The sequence below is a fragment of the Macaca thibetana genome, chromosome 7 (assembly GCF_024542745.1).
Source record: "Macaca thibetana thibetana isolate TM-01 chromosome 7, ASM2454274v1, whole genome shotgun sequence".
Lineage (NCBI taxonomy): Eukaryota > Metazoa > Chordata > Mammalia > Primates > Cercopithecidae > Macaca > Macaca thibetana.
The window spans coordinates 124093036-124110016 of NC_065584.1; the positions used below are offsets into that span (position 1 = coordinate 124093036).

Genomic DNA, 16981 nt, shown 5'->3' on the forward strand with positions numbered 1-16981 from the left:
CTCTGAAAAATGAGACAAATAATGAATTATTGTTGCTATTCATTTAAATTATTCAAAAAGTCCATCATTATGTTAATGGATTAAAATATCCTTAAATAAAAAAATGATATAATAAAATTGCCTCAATTATGGCTCCCTTTTCTTTAGAAATAAAGGCAATTTAATAGAAAGTGAAAATTATCTAATAAAGGTAAGTTATAGCACATATTCTATGTCCCTTCAGGTGGTTGTTAGTATATATGCACCAATATATGAATATACATATATAACACAGTTGATAAAATCTATCTTAAATGTTTATTTTTATGTTTTGTATCATATATTTTCAATTAGAAGTCCTATATTAGCCTGGTGCGGTGGCTCACGCCTGTAATCCCAGCACTTTGGGAGGCCAACGCAAGCAGATCACTTGAGGTCAGGAGTTCGAGACTAGCCTGGCCAACATGGCAAAACCTCATCTCTACTAAAAATACAAAAATTAGCCGGGTGTGGTGGCACATGCCTGTAGTCCCCGCTACTCAGGAGGCTAAGGAAGGAGAATCGCTTGAACCTGGGAGGCAGAGGTTGCAGTGAGCCGAGATCACGCCATTGCACTCCAGCCTAGGCAACAGAGCGAGACTTGGCTCAAAAAAAAAAAAACAAAAAGTCTTCTATTGACAAAGTCCAGGTCCTTGTCATTTTTATCATCCTACCATAGTATTAAATGGGTTAATATTATATAAGTTGCTTTGACATTCCCTTCTTTGAGAACATTTCTTTCCTGGGGCTTTTTTGTTTGTTTGGTTCATTGGTTGGTTTCCTTGGGCATTATTACTTTGAAAATATTCCGAAAAGTAGAATTATACAGCTCAAAAATATGAATCATATTATAGCTGTTGTTACATTCATTGACCAATTGTTTTCCAGGAGAAAAAATAAACCATTCAAAAAGCTACCAATAATGTCCAAATATCACTGTCCCAATCTTTACACCACTCTTACTGACACATAATGATATCATATTTGTCATTCTTTTGGCTGGCCTAACAGGTGTATATAGTTCCTACAAGTTGTCTGAATATGAATTTTAATTGCTGGTAAGGCTGAATATTATTCCTTGTGATGACTCACTCTATTTTTCTAAATACATAAAAACCATTTACTGAGATACAATAAGCAATGATCTCTTGTACACATAGATGCTTTCCACATTTTTAAACATTAATTTATTTCTGTATAGACACAACACATGTATATTACAGAAGTCTGAGATATAAAGGAAAGCACAATAATAATATAAAAATCACCCATAATCCCAACACACTTTTCCCTTTAAGTAGTGTGTGTTACAAAAAGTTAATTTCCTTTCTTTGCCTCCCCATCCATCCCAATCCCTGCTAAAAGTAACTGCTGGTAAGCATTTGGTATACGTATATTGTTCCAGGATTTTCCTATGACTCTTTTTATTAAAATGGTATCACACTGATCACTATCTTCTGCAACAGGCTCTTTTTCCTTAATGCTCAATCACAGACATCTTTTCAAGACACATAGACTTACCTCATTCTTTTGATAGGCAGATGGTATTCTAGTCTGTGTCAGTACAATAAGTTATAACACTGGGTTAAAGCAAGGCAAAAGGGTCCCAGCTGATATCTGAGGTATATATATTACATTTTTTCAGTTATGGTCTCATAGGTAACCATCACCAATTCCCTTGCCCCCATAGGTATCTGCCACCAGTTCCTTTGCCACCTTGATCTTCCATTGCAATCACCCAACCTCTCCTCACCCTTGCCTCAACTCATCACCCCTCATCTCCAGCTTTCGTGGACTCCCGAGAGCTGTCAGAGAAACCCTTCAGCCTTGCTGGCTGGCTCCATTTCACAGCAGGGTTTCCAACCTCCCCTGGGCTACCTGACTGTTTACCATTGCTTTTATCTTATTTTCACTGGCTCTATTCCAGTCCCTTCCTACCCTTCTTCAATCCCCACTCTACCCTCCCACTCTGACCATATGGAGAGGTCGCTAATTTACAGGGTAAGTAGAGAACATTCAAACATGGCCTCTCACACCTTTTCTTCATCTCTCAGCCTGCCTTTCGTGGCCCACCCTTCCTTTCTTTCATCCTGAATAAGGAAAAGGGTACCCTGGTTCTTCTCCAAGGCTTACCCCTCCATCTTCAATGTTGCCCTCCATAAGACGTCCTTCCCCCCTGGAAACAAGCTTATGTAAATGTCATATTAATTATGTTAATAATAAAAATAGCAAAACAAATGTATATCACACTTAAAATGTCCAGACCCTGTTCTAAGTACCTTACATATACTAATTTAAACTTCGTAACAGCCCTATGAGGTGAGTGTTACAGTAATTGTAATTATCTCCATTCTACAGATTAACGAACTGAAGCACAGAGGGCTCAGGGGACCCGCCAAGGTCACACAGCTACTAAGTGCACAGTTGAGATTCAAACCCCAAGCAGTCTGACCTTTAACCACCATGCCCCCTATAAAAAGCTTATATACTAGGACCGGGGAAGTGATTTAGGGCAGAGTGGGGTTAGAAGTCTGGATGGGCAGAGAAGCCTGCAGAGCACCCAAACCAACAGAAAACTACTCTCTTCTTTGTCTGGTTTGAAGTACCAGAGACAGACATCACTTGTATGGCAAATGATGGAGAGACTGTATGTGGGGGCTGTCTTATGGTGCCTATTCTATGAAAACAGATACTCCCATTATCTCTTCATTCGAACGTCTCAAGTTGTCTCCATACAAGTAACCTGGTGGAAAACTCCTATCCATAGCTAAAGCCACTACACCTAACCCCATGGGAACCAACTAGGCAAGCGGCAGGTGGCTCAGCACAAACTCCCTGACATGTGAAAAGAGCTCAAATGCAGCTCCTCCACCTATTCACCACCTACAGCCTGAGACACTCACCTAAACCATCCAGGCACCCCATGATACTTCAACACTCTCTACCCAGCCAGTGTCACTCCAGTCTAGTTTGAATACTTAGTCCCAGACAGACCATTTCCAATGAGATAATTCTAACTTTCTTCCTCAATATTTACCAGAAATATGTCTCTTTTTGGCTTCCCAATCACCATGCATTTTCCTCCTCCACTATAAAGAATCAAATTAACATTTAACATGTCAGCCCTTTAAATCTCTTTGGGAAGTGACCATCTGTGATTTTTCTACCAAACCACTCCCCTTCCCTCCTACCCCAACAAACACATACAAAAAACACATGCACTAGTCTCTTCTTTGCTGGGCTAAATAAATACATGTAGCCCCATTAACGATCCTTCATATGACCTGGTTTTACATCTCTTCCTCATCTTGGTCACTCTAATATCTACAGATGATCCATTTTGCTTACTTCTCTCTTAATGTGTCCCAGAGCAGCTGTATGACACGGCTAACTCACACTAAGGAAATCCTACAGATGTGCTTCACACATGCTGCTTCCAGCACCCACGGCTCATCCTTCCTCCACTCTCAGAGTGGCTTTTCAAGGCCCCTGATGCCTACTGAGTTTCATATTAAGTGTGTGAGCTTCAACCTCATTTCATTGTCTACTTTCCCTAGCTCCTAATAGCTAAATCCACTGATGCCAACAACTCTACCACCTCCTACGGACTAAATCAAATCCCACTTCCTCAACCAGTCTTGACCAAGACAAATGTGCATCAGCAGCCTCAGCCTAACCCTGAAACACAGAATTAAGCTGCTTTTCCAGCCTTTACTGACAAATCAATCCTGGATGCAGGCGTTTCCAGTACCCCCTAGGGCTCCTATACTGCCCCTTAGCTCACTCTTTCTTCTCCCATCCCTAAAACAGGATATGGGTTTGATCCTTAGATCACCAATTCAATGGCCACAGATTACGTCTTCCACCAGTAATCCTGAAAGGATGTTCCATTGCAGGAGGCAGAATAAGGCAAAACTGCAAAGTTGGCCATTTCCTATCATTCAGAAACCACATTCTCTGGTTGGAGGGCAGTAGACTAATTTTGTATATAGAAAAGACAATCTCGCATTCTCCTAAAAAGTGTTACTAAACTTCCAAAAGTAACTTTCAATAGAAGATTTAATCCAATTAATACCAAATATTTAGGAAACACACAAACTAGTTTTAGATACTATATATTAAAAATAACATCACTTCTTATTAAAAGTAAGTGTGCCAACAATCTCTGGCAAAAGAACAGAGGTCATCTTGCACTACTCTCTTGACTTTAAAGCAATGAAATGAAGTCTCTCAGACAGTGGTCCCCAACCTTTTTGTCAATAGGGGGAGGGGTGGGGGAGGGGTATGGTTTTTGGATGAAACTGTCCCACCTCAGATGATCAGGCATTAGATTTTCACAAGGAATGTGCAACCTAGACCTCTGGCGTGTGCAGTTCACAATAGGACTCGTGCTCCTATGAGAATCTAATGCCACTGATCTGACAGGAGGCAGAGCTCAGGTAAAGCAAGAGATGGGGAGTAGCTATAAACACAAATGAAGCCACCCTCACCTGCTGCTCACCACCTGCTGAGCGGCCCTGTACCTGGTCCTTGGTCCAGGGGTGGGGGACCCCTGCTCTGAGAAACTATGCAATTTATTCAAAGTCACAGAGCAGGCTATAAACAAAACTGAAACAAGGACTCAGGTCTCCAGATTCCCGGTCGAAATAGTATCTAGCCATCTATGAGGTACAGTGCGTTTTCAGAATTTGAAACACACTGTATCTTCCCCTCAACAGGTCACATGGTACACAATGGGAATCCACAATTATGAACTCAGTTAGGAATCTACAGTTATGAATCTACACTAAGCAATGAAAACATAAAACAGGGCCAGACGTGGTGGCTCAGGCCTGTAATCCCAGCCCTCTGGGAGGCCAAGGTGGGCAGATTGCTTGAGCTCAGGAGTGACAGATCAGTCTGGGAAACAAGGTAAACCCCTGCCTCTCCTAAATATAAAAAAATTAGCTGGTCATGGTGGCACACACCTGTAGTCCCAGCTATTCAGGAGGCTGAGGTGGGAGGATTACCTGCACTCCAACTTGGGCAACGGAAGTGATACTCTCAGAAAAAAAAAAAAAAAAAACATAGTATAGATTAATATTCATGGGCCTTTATCATGCAGATAACAGCCTCTGAAAGTGTTAACTGTAAAAGACAAAACTATGAAAATAAAATTTGTATAGGGGAACCCAAACATTTCACTCATGAATATTACTGATTATAACAAGTTTATCACACTTTAATTAACAAAAAAACAACATTAATCATGAAAAGAAAAGCAAGTCCCAGAAAGGCAGTAATAGCATAGTTGTTAAATGCTAACCATTTGAATCCTATCTCCTCCACTTACTAGCCGTATAACCTGAAGGAATTAGTCAATCTCTCTTTTGCTCCATTTCTTCATCTACAAAATGAGGACTGGTATTTACCTTATGGAGCAGCTGTGATGATTAAACACTTCAGTATCTCTAAAATACTTGGGACAGTGCCTGGCTCATAGTTGGTATTCAATAACTGCTCTTATCTACTCATGTATTATTCTTTTCCACTTGGATAACAACCAACTCTTGACATTTATTATATCCCTTTAAGTGTAGCCAAACTTCATAAGGCAGTGGAATGACATACGCTTTCTTAAAGGATCCTGGTTTTCAGCCAAAAATTAAATAATGGTAGAGACGTGGTAGAAAAGAACAGGTACAGGTTCAAGGTATGTGATAAATGGCCAGTGTCTTAGTCTGTTTGGGCAACAAAATAATGGTATTTGGGGTGGTTTATAAACAACAGAAACTTATTTCTCACAGTTCTAGAAGCTGGGAAGTCCAAGATCAAAGAGCTGGCAGGTTTGGTGCCTAGTAAGGGCCCATTTCCTTGTTGATAGGGGTGACTTCTCACTACATCCTCACACGGTAAAAGGGGCAAATGAGTTCCCTTGGGCCTCTTTTATAAAGGCACTAATTTCACTCACAAGGGTTTCACTGACATGACCTAATCGCTTCCCCAAATTCTCCACCTCCTAATCCCATCACCTTGGGGATTAGGGTTTCAACAGGAATTCTGGGGGGACACAAACCTCCAGACCACAGCAGTCAGAAATCAGGAGAATGGATCATGGGGAGTGACAGGCTTAGCCTACCTTGGATTGGCAGATATGGGGTGAGAGGAAGTACCAACAGTTTTCAAAACCAATCAAACCACAAACATTTCATTTATCATATTGAATTTACAATGTACCATCATTACCACTACAATGAATGGCCAAGAGCCCCCTTACACTTCCCTACCATTCCTACTTTTTTTTTTTTTGAGACGGAGTCTTACTCTGTCACCCAGGCTGGAGTGCAGTTGTGCAGTCTCGGGCTCACTGCAACCTCCACCTCCCGGGTTCAAGCAGTTCTCCTGCCTCAGCCTCCCAAGTAACTGGGACTACAGGTGCACGCCGCCACACCAATCTAATTTTTTTTGGATTTTAGCAGAGACGGGGTTTCACCTTGTTACCCAGGCTGGTCGCGAACTCCTGAGTTCAGGCAATCCGCCTACCTCGGCCTCCCAAAGTGCTGGGATTACAGGAGTGAGCCACTGCCCCCGGCCCATTCCTACTTCTTCTACTTCATCCCATCAACAGAATCAGGGAAATCTCTCTGAAAATGGAAACAGAGGTCTCCCTGAAATATAACACCCGTGAGATTCTCCATGCAAAGCAAATAAAAATGAGCTCTAAAAGAAGCACCATGTATTCATTCCCTTTAGATCTGCTGCCAACTCTCATGAGGTGACCCTGATCTCCATCAGGCTCTGTGTCAGTGCTGCTATCTGTGGCCTGCGGGCAGTGAGGGCAGTTCAGCTGGGCTTGACCATTAAGGTGTGAAGACGGGATTGTGACACACACTCAGGGGCTCTGAAGGGGAGCATATTTTAAAATCACTGACCTGATGTTTACTCCACAGTGCAGTATATTAAGTGGAATAATGACAGAGGGAGTGACTGGAAACAAGAAATCCTACAAAAACCAGGTTATAAGTGGCTAAGGCATGAGGTGACAACACTGAGAGAAGGGTGATAAAAGTAGGGACAGAAAAAAAAAGACTTTGAGTCATAAGAAACTCAGGAAGAATATGGCAACAAATTAGTCACATTGTTTAAAACTCAAAGAGGCTTGAAGATCACCCAAGATGACAGAATTTAGCAGGAAACCAAAAGGGGTTACTGCAGGTAATTACCACAAGACCACAGTCACAAGCTCAGCCTTGACATGTTTAATTTTAGGGAAAATCCAGGTATCCAGCTAAAAACATGCTGTAGGTAGCTGGAAAATCATAATACGATAGAGCATTTCTAACAGGTTCAGAGTATCAACCAGCTCACAACTGGGTTGCTCTAAGAGTTTTCACTCATCAGTAATGACATGTCTTCATGTTGAGCAAGAAAAACATGAAGTAGGCCAAGAAAGACTTGGAATGCATTAAAATTCATTAATTACTAATAATATATTAGTAATTACAAACAAAAAGTGAGAGAATTTAAGCTATAAGTTCAAAACAGAAGGATGATTTTAGGGAGAACTACCAAATTTTTCCACAAAAAAATGAGTATTTGTGTCACTGTCAGAATATTAGGATTAAGGATAATTATTCTGACTTCAGATAGTATCTTACACACTATCCGAAGTATCTTACACACTATCTGAAGTCAGAATATGCTTTATGTTATTTAAATTAATGTTTTATATTATATAAATTGCTTAAATTCAGAATAATATCAAAGTCCTATGAATTATATGTTTAGCTTTTATTCACATTGTGACTGACAAATTCACATGGCTGATTTAACACATGAGAAGAGTCATAAAATAGTCAAAAGAGACTGAAACCTTTTTTGGTACAAGTTTTGGTTATACCATCTTTAAATAAGAGAGATGGTCAGGTGTGGTGGCCCACACCTGGAATCCTAGCACTTTGGGAGGCTGAGTGGGGCAGGTCACTTGAGCCCAGGAGTTCGAGACCAGCCTGGGCAACATAGAGAGACCCCAACTCTATTTTTGTCTAACAAAAAGTTAATTTAAAAAAAAGAAAGACTTACCACATTTTCCTTCATCATTCTCAGCTTTTCATCAATCTCTCTCAGCCGAATACGCAGATCCCGTTGCTCTTTGGTGTTCCTGAGTACCTTTTCTCCTGGACTTACTTCCATATTTTTTTCACCATCAAGGTCAGGTTCCTAATTAAGAAAAAAAAAAAAAAACATCATTTCCAGGCTGGAAATGTGCTGTCACATACCAACCTCAAAGCAACTGAGCCTTGAGGGTTAGCTTTGCTTCTCGAACAATATTTCTTCCCTTCAAAACAATATTTTATAATGCTTTAAAGTCTTTCCATTTTAGGAGGTAAAGGTCCAATTGTACATACAAAAAGCAGGAAAGGAACCCAATTTTTATTGCATACATTCTACTTAGCAAATTATTAAAAGAGTGTGTCAATTTCAAGAAGTGATTATTTTATATTTGGCTTCATTTCTCACTTCTGGTAGCTTTCAATCTCTAGAAGCATCCTGATATGGTTTGGCTCTGTGTCCCTACCAAATCTCATGTCAAATTGTAATCCCCAGCGTTGGAGGTGGCGCCTGGTGGGAGGTGACTGGGTCATGGGGGTGGAGTTCTCATGAATGGGTTAGCACCATACCCTCAGTGCTGTTTTCGTGATTGTGAGTGAGTGAGTTACCACGAGGTCTGGTTGTTTAGAAGTGTGTATCACCTCCCTCTTCTCTCTCTCTTCCTCTTGCTCTGGCCATGTAAGAAGTGCCTGCTTCCCCTTCACCTTCTGCCATGATTGTAAGTTTCCTGAGGCTTCCCCAAAAGCAGAAGCTGCTATGCCTCTTGTACAGCCTGCAGAACCGTGAGCCAATTAAACCTCTTTTCTTTATAAATTATTCATTCTCAGGTATTTCTTTATAGCAGTGAGAGAACAGTCTAATATACATCTAGAGGCTGAATTATTATCAGAAATATTTTTTAAAGGAAATCTAATGTTAGGGAGGAGTTTGGAAAAAATGGTATCAAGGTCTCTTTGCAATGCTAAGCAGTCAGCATTTTATAAACTTTTATGAAGACACACCTGCTATGAAGTAGGACACATGGTAATCTGAAAAGCACCCTGGATTTCATTTTTAAATTGAAATTATTTTAATAATCTACAACTAGGATTTTTTCTAAATCTTAGGGCAAGCAAAGAGAAGGAACAAAAAGAAATAAATTATAAGTTGGACTTAACAACATTTTTAAATGTTGCTTAATCAAAGCCACCATTGAGAAAATGAATAAACCACTAACTGAGAGACAATGATCATAACACACATATCTGACAGAGGACTTGTATCCAGAACACATAAGGAACTCCTACAACTCGATAATAAAAATAATCAAATAGACAATAACAATCAATCAAATGACAATCAAATTCTATAAAGACTTGCACAGATACTTCATAAAAGCTGTGTGCATGACAAATAAGAACATGAAAACCTCCTCCACATCATTAGTCATTGGGGAAATTCAATTAAACCACAACGAGACACTACTACATAACCACTAGCATGGCCCAGATGAAAAACTGAACACCAAATGCTGGAAATGTGTGAAACAAGAGGGACTCTCTTACATTGTTTGCAGGACTATACAATGGTACAACCACTTTGAAAAACAGGCCCTTTCTTTTTTTTTTTGAGATGGAGTCTCGCTGTGTTGCCAGGCTGGAGTGCAGTGGCACAATCCCCACTCACTGCAACCTCTGCTTCCTGGGTTCAAGAGATTCTCCTTCCTCAGCCTCCTGAGTAACTGAGATTACAAGCATGTGCCACCATGCCCGGCTAAGTTTTGTATTTTTAGTAGAGACAGGGTTTCACCATGTTGGCCAGGATGGTCTCGATCTCTTGACCTTGTGATCCACCCGCCTTGGCCTCTCAAAGTGCTGGGATTACAATTGTGAGCCACCATGCCAAAACAGGCCATTTCTTAAAAAGTTAAATGTTTGTCGATCCTGTGACCCAAAAATTCAACTCCTATGAATTTATCAAAGAGAAATTAAAATATGTAACTATAGCCTTGTACACAAATGTTCATGGCAGCTAAAAACTGAAAACAGCCCAGGTGTCCATCAATAGAAGTATGATAAACTCTGGTGAGTACCTGCCACAGCTGGGACCATCAGAGCGTTTCTCCTGGAGCTCCATCTTCCGGTTAGGTTTAGTCAAAGTAAGGAGAGGAGTTCTAGGAGAGTAGAGGACAGAAGGAGAGAGAGCTTGGGGTATTTTTCCCCTTCCCCCCGTACTTTTGCATCACAGTTTGGGCAGTGATGTATCCCTGAGATGTGCTGAGTTTTCTTAGATTCAACTGCATGTTCATGCTCAAAGACTAACAGAGGACACACTTAGAGCCACTCTACTCAGAAGGATATAAAACAGGAAACACAGCAGGGCAGTATCAGGTATCCCTTTTCAATGGGAGTGTTTGCTACAGTCCATGCCAAAACAATATAGGTATAAAGAGCAAAACAGCTATAAGCTGCCTGTCTTAAAATCCGCCTATCCTACAGGAGCCATTATATCTTGAAATGCCCCCACAGGCACACTGAGTCCAGGGACCCAGCAAGAAATGTGCCCAGCCACAAGAATCACTGCAGTGAGAGATGCCCAAAATATGGCTTCTCCATCAGGTCTTTATAATTCTCCCAATCCAGGGATCATTTTAAGCATAAGCAAAGTTGCCTCCTAACGTATTTGGCATTCCAACTTTTCTCAGACTGCCAAGGAAACAGAGTTAGGAAACTAACTACAGCTCAAATGCTCATGCTGAGGGGGCTGGGGTTGGCTAACCCTTTGCTCATGTCCTCTATTATTACAACTTCAGATGGCCAGTTCTTCTCCCCCAGCTCCAGCTCTTGCTGAGCTCCCACACACTTTTTCTTCCCCCTGTCCACTGTGGCTAGTCTCTTGGTGTCCCAACATCCACTGTTAGCTCCTTTAAAGCTATATAAATAGTCCCTTCATATAATTATCTTCAAAATACAAGCTAGGTATTCCTTTTGTTTCTTGTCAAAAACTCTAACTGATATATAGAGTGTGTGTGTGAGTGTGTGTGTGTGTAGAGAGAAATAGACTGGAAGGAAATTTAACAATAATTAACTTGGTAAAAATCCTGATTATTTAATCTTATTTTTCTTGTTTTTGTAGTTCCTGAATTTCCTACAATAAACATGTATCAATTTCATAAGCAGACAGGCCTTTTTTTTTTTGAGACACGGTCTTATTCTGCCAGCCAGGCTGGAGTGCAGTGGTGCAGTCACGTCTCACTGCAGCCTCGTCCTCCCAGGCTCAAGCGATCCTCTCACCTCAGCCTCTCAAGTGGCTGGGACTACAGGCGCACACCACCTTGCCTGGCTGATTTTTTGTGTATGAAGAAGGAATGGATGTCACTATGTTGCCCAGCCTGATTTTGAACTGCTGGGCTCAAGGGATCCTCCTGCCTCAGCCTCTCAAAGTGCTGGGATTACAGACGTGAGCCACTAATTTTTTATTTTTAACAAATTTTTCTACCAAGGCCATTTTTGTTCTGTTCTGACAATGTGACTCTCCATACCTGAGAGGTATAGACCCGAAGGCTGGATTCTAGCTTCAGTTCTGCAGGAACAATCAGCTGTGTACTTTTAAGGAAGTCACCTCCTCTTTCTGGGTCTCAATTACTTCTGAGAAAGTTATTTCCCCTTCTAATAGCTTATGAGTCTGTAATTCTCTACAATTAGACCCAAAGGATATACAACAGCTTTCTTCAGTCATGGCCTCCAATAGCATAACCGTATAGTTCAAATATTTGAAAAATATTGTATGATGAAAGCAGAGGCCAAGAGGGGGCAAGGAAAGGTAGCCACTGATGCTGACAGAAATTGCCCAGCTGCAAACTCAAAAAGCTCTGTGGTGCCAGGAAAGATCCTTTTCTCACAACAAAGTGCCAACCAGGACTGTCTGTCCTTGTAATCATCAGGAAGTATCTTGATTTCTCATAGTAGAAATGTTTAATCAGATTCTCTGACCGACATATCATTTCTGTGTTTCTGAGTCATACAGGAATGCTTTTATGGAGAATTCAATAAAAGCTGTACTCGATATGCCACAAGAAGGGAACTGTCCCTGAGGCCAAGATCAATAGATACTTGTTGATTTGACTAATTGCTTGCCAAGAGATTCTGAGTTTATCCTTAGAAAAAGTATGTGTGGTGTTGAGTAGGCCAAAAGGGATCTTTGAAGCAAAATAAACTCATTTTCAAAAGTCAAAAACAGAGGAAATTACCCACAGCTTCGTAAGTTATTTGATATGCAAATAAGGCATGCGTTAAGGATTGGCAAAATACAAACCTGTCTAAATAAAGCCAGTTTGGCCTATGTTTTCAAGCTAATGCTATACATTTCCATAGGCTCCTGCTATTTCCTGTCATCAGATGGATCGTGTGCCTGGCAGTACCAAAAGTAGAGAAAAAGATATTTCAGGCAGATTGTTTTTATCACCTTGGAATAATGCCATAAAATGAAGGAAACCTTGACTACATCAGAAGCTTAACAGAGGGAAGCAAAGAAATATAAGCTTCACAGTAATCTGTAAAATGGAGGTGGCAAGGGTAGTTTCCCAGATTTAACTGGAGATCTAACAGATTGGCACTGGAGGTAAAGAGCTCTGAAGTAACTTCTTGTTTGTTCCTCAAACCCATAAATCCATGCTCCTGTGGCTTCTATGGGTTTTGGAAACGAACAGATGGTCAATAAGATTTCTGTGCCTGTAACTAGCATACATTTAAAAAATCCTAAATTCCTGCCCTCAACCAACACTTTAAGTACATCTGGGGTCAAGTGGAGTCCATGGCCATTACTGGAACTATACAAATCCCTGGACCCAATAATAAAACATCTTTCAGAATTACATGTCAAACAATGGTCGTATTTCCTCAACTTCAGCTAATATTGAGACAGGAAGAGACCAAAAAAAAATTAATTGTTGCTGTCAGCAATAATAGCATGATCTTGGCAAGAAAGGAGATCAATATAAACTACAATTTTCCTCAATCAAATGCTTGCTAATTTTTTCTGGAGCTTACCAAATTGTGTACAACTGAATCAATATTTTAAGAATAAGAAAATAAATCAAATTAAGGAGGACCTTTATATTCAATTAAACTAGTTAGTTTAAGAACACAGTGATGCCGCCTGTCAAGGAGAGCCATTTCTGAGGCCCTCCCCAATCAGAAAAAAAAATCTAATGGTGAACTGGAATTCTAGATTTAGTAAAACTGATTTCATGAGAGATGAATAAACTGTACTTGTATATAAGAGCCAAATGGAATAGAAGTTATTATTGAATCCAGTTGCTAAGGATTTAAGAAACTGAATGCTTACATAACTCCTATATCTTAGATATTTCTGGAGAGAACTGGAATCTAATACATCTACAAATAAGAAGTATGGTAACTAAATTATAGAACATCACTCAGTTTTATGATGGGATTTACAATACATGGAAAGAACGAACTGATTTGTTGAGGGTTAGGAGATGGATACAGAAAAGTATGCACAGTTAAACCACAGATCTTAAGAAAAAATTGCTTCAATTAGTTCTCTTGCTAAGACAAAATGAAAATAAAAAGCAGATGTAAAAACTGCAACCACATATTATTCACATTACAGAAAGAGCAGTAATATGCCATTCTTTCTTTTGACTGTGACCACATGCTTTGTTTTATGCTAAGGAAATCAGATGCGTAAAAGCCAAATGCCGCTTTTAAAACATTGCCATAAAGTTAAGTGCTGGGCCAGAGCATCTATATGAGAACATCACAATCAGCGAGCCCGTAAAGAGAAGAAGACTTCTTATCTGCCCTTTTCACAAAGACCAACACCTCCTTCATCTCTGAGCCACATTCCTAGAGTTCCTCAAACTATTCTAACTCAACCACATTGACCCAACCACATTTATCATCTTAAATCTATGTGGATACCAACTTACTACCTTATAGTTACCATACACAGATAAGTCAGAAAGTCTATGTTTCAGCTTGTTCAGAAAACTGTTTTCTTGACCAACAAAAATAAATCTTCAAAGGAATCTTTAAAATATCATGCCTTCATCAAATAACCCTTCCTTTCCCCGCGCTCCCGCAGCATACACTTTCCGTACTTTTCATCCGATCAGTGCCCATCTGGTGGTGGTTCCTGTTTCACTGCACAGTCACTCCACAACTTGTTCTATGCTTACATCACATCCTCTGGTATCCTACAAGCTACCTTGAGGTCAGAGATCAAGCTTCATACTAGTCTGGACACTACATCAGCCACTACAGTATCTCCCACGAAATAAGCAGGCATTCAAAAATGTACTGATGATCTCTGCAAAGGCTGGACAAGCAACATAAATGCGTGAAGTGGGCCTCAGGGCCTGCCATGCAATATAAAGTGGTGGATACTGCAGCAAACTGGAGAATCTGTGCCCCATAGAAAGAGCAGTTGCTATTCAGCTCAATCCAGTAATTGCCAAGCAAGAATTTAGGTCTAATGCTGACATATTTTCTAATTTGAATTTTTCAAGAGAGAACTAGAAATTTGGATTTTTATAGGAATTCACCTAATTTTTTAAATGTTGACTAAGAAAAATCTTTAAACACTTTGTAAGCAAAAGGAGGCCCATCTGGGAGATTAATTTCTCCTGTAGGTCAGGAGTTCCTGACCCCCAGACCATGGACAGCTCTGGTAGGTGGCTTGTTAGAAATCGGGCCCCAGAGCAGGAGGTCAGTGGCAGGCACAAGTAAAGCTTCATTTGTATTTGCAGCCACTCCCCTCACTCGCCTCACCACCTGAGCTCTGCCTCCTGTTAGATCAGCAGCGGCATCAGATTCTCACAGTAGTGTGAACCCTATCATGAACTGCACATGCAAGGGATCTAGGCTGCACACTCCTTATGAGAATCTAATACCTGATGATCTGTCACTGTTTCCCATCACCCCTGGATGGAACCATCTAGTCGCAGGAAAACAAGCTCAGAGCTCCCACTGAGTCTACATTATGGTAAGTTGTATAATTATTTTGTTATATATTACAATGTAATAATAATAGAAATAAAGTACACAATAAATGTAACATGTTTAAATCATCCCGAACCCATCCCTCTCCCTGGGTCCGTGGAAGAACTGTCTTCCATGAAACCAGTCCCTGATGCCAAAATGGTTGGGGACCGCTGCTGTAAGCCACCAGTTTTCAGCCTCGTGATACACAATGGTGGTCTTCTTCTGTGTCTCTGGTCCCTCTGCCTCCTTCCCTAGTTCCTCTTCCTCCTCCTGCCCCTCACTTATGGAAATAGACTTTCTGGATATTCCTTGGATGTGCTCTCTCCCTCCCCTCTGAACCACCACAGCACTTTACTTATAGCCTTCTATGAGCCTGGGCACGGTGGCTCACGCCTGTAATCCCAGCATTTTGGGAGGTTGAGGCAGGTGAATCTCTTGAGGCCAGGAGTTCAAGACCAGCCTAGGCAACACAGTGAGACCACATCTCTACAAAAAATAAAAAAAAAAAATAGCTGGTGTGATGGCGTGCACCTGTAGTTCCAGCTTCTGGGGAGGGTGAGGTTGGAGGATCACTTGGGCCCGGGAGGTGAAGGCTGCAGCAAGCCATGATTGCACCACTGTACTTCCAGTCTGGGTGACAGAGCGAGACCTTGTCTCTTGAAGAAAAAAAAGCTTTCTATGGCACTTGCCTGTGCTGTCTTGTCCACAGTTTTCTACATATACTCAATACCTCCCATAAAGAAATACATTCTTGGCCGGGCGCGGTGGCTCAAGCCTGTAATCCCAGCACTTTGGGAGGCCGAGACGGGCGGATCACGAGGTCAGGAGATCAAGACCATCCTGGCTAACACGGTGAAACCCCGTCTCTACTAAAAAATACAAAAATCTAGCCGGGCGAGGTGGTGGGCGCCTGTAGTCCCAGCTACTCGGGAGGCTGAGGCAGGAGAATGGCGTGAACCCGGGAGGCGGAGCTTGCAGTGAGCTGAGATCCGGCCACTGCACTCCAGCCTGGGCAACAGAGCAAGACTCCGTCTCAAAAAAAAAAAAAAAGAAAAGAAATACATTCTTTATGTCACTTATAATAATATAATTCGCTGAGTTCTGTGTCACTGTGCTAAACACTTTATGTATATTAACTCAGCTACTCTTTACAAGAACCCTAAAGAAATTACTATTATTTTATAAACAAGGAAAACAAGGTTTAGAGAGCTTCTAATTAGTGCCCAAGTCCACAGAACTAGTAAATGTTAGAGCTAAATTTGAGGTGAGACTTTTTTTTTTAATTATACTTTAAGTTCTAGGGTACAGGTGCACAACGTGCAGATTTGTTACATATGCATACATGTGCAGATAATTTCCATCTTTTTTTTTCTTTTATTTTTCTTTTTTTGGGACGGAGTCTTGCTCTGTCGCTCAGGCTGGAGCACAGTGGCACAATCTCGGCTCACTGCAAGCTCTGCCTCCCAGGTTCACACCATTCTGCTGCCTCAGCCTCCCGAGTACCTGGAACTATAGGTGCCCGCCACCACACCTAGCTAATTTTCTTTTGTATTTTTAGTACAGACGGGGTTTAACCGTGTTAGCCAGGATGCTCTTGATCTCCTGACCTCGTGATTCGCCCACCTCGGCCTCCCTAAATGCTGGGATTACAGGCGTGAGCCACTGTGCCCAGGCTGAAGTGAGACTTTCTGATTCCAAAGTATTTTATTTGCCTGATTCACCTTTAAGTTCTCTACAATTCCTTATATCCAGGAGCACTCAGTATGTGTTGAATCAATTGTTCAAAAACAGAAATTTATATTCCACTTAAAAGAAATTCTTAAGGAGGACGTAGAAAAATTACTGGTGAGTTAATGGTTTGCAGAAGAGTTACAGTGAATATGAAC

At 41.0% G+C, this 16981-nt stretch overlaps 1 protein-coding gene across 4 annotated transcripts in view; it reads right to left on the bottom strand.

Moving 5' to 3' along the window:
* FSIP1 (fibrous sheath interacting protein 1) overlaps nucleotides 1-16981 on the bottom strand; it is a 194984-nt gene that overhangs the window by 117209 nt on the left and 60794 nt on the right. For all 4 annotated transcript variants that reach the window (XM_050800147.1, XM_050800148.1, XM_050800146.1 and 1 more), the window contains one exon: nucleotides 8080-8217. In XM_050800147.1, the coding sequence (XP_050656104.1) occupies nucleotides 8080-8217 (138 nt within the window). The remainder of the gene's footprint in view (nucleotides 1-8079; nucleotides 8218-16981) is intronic.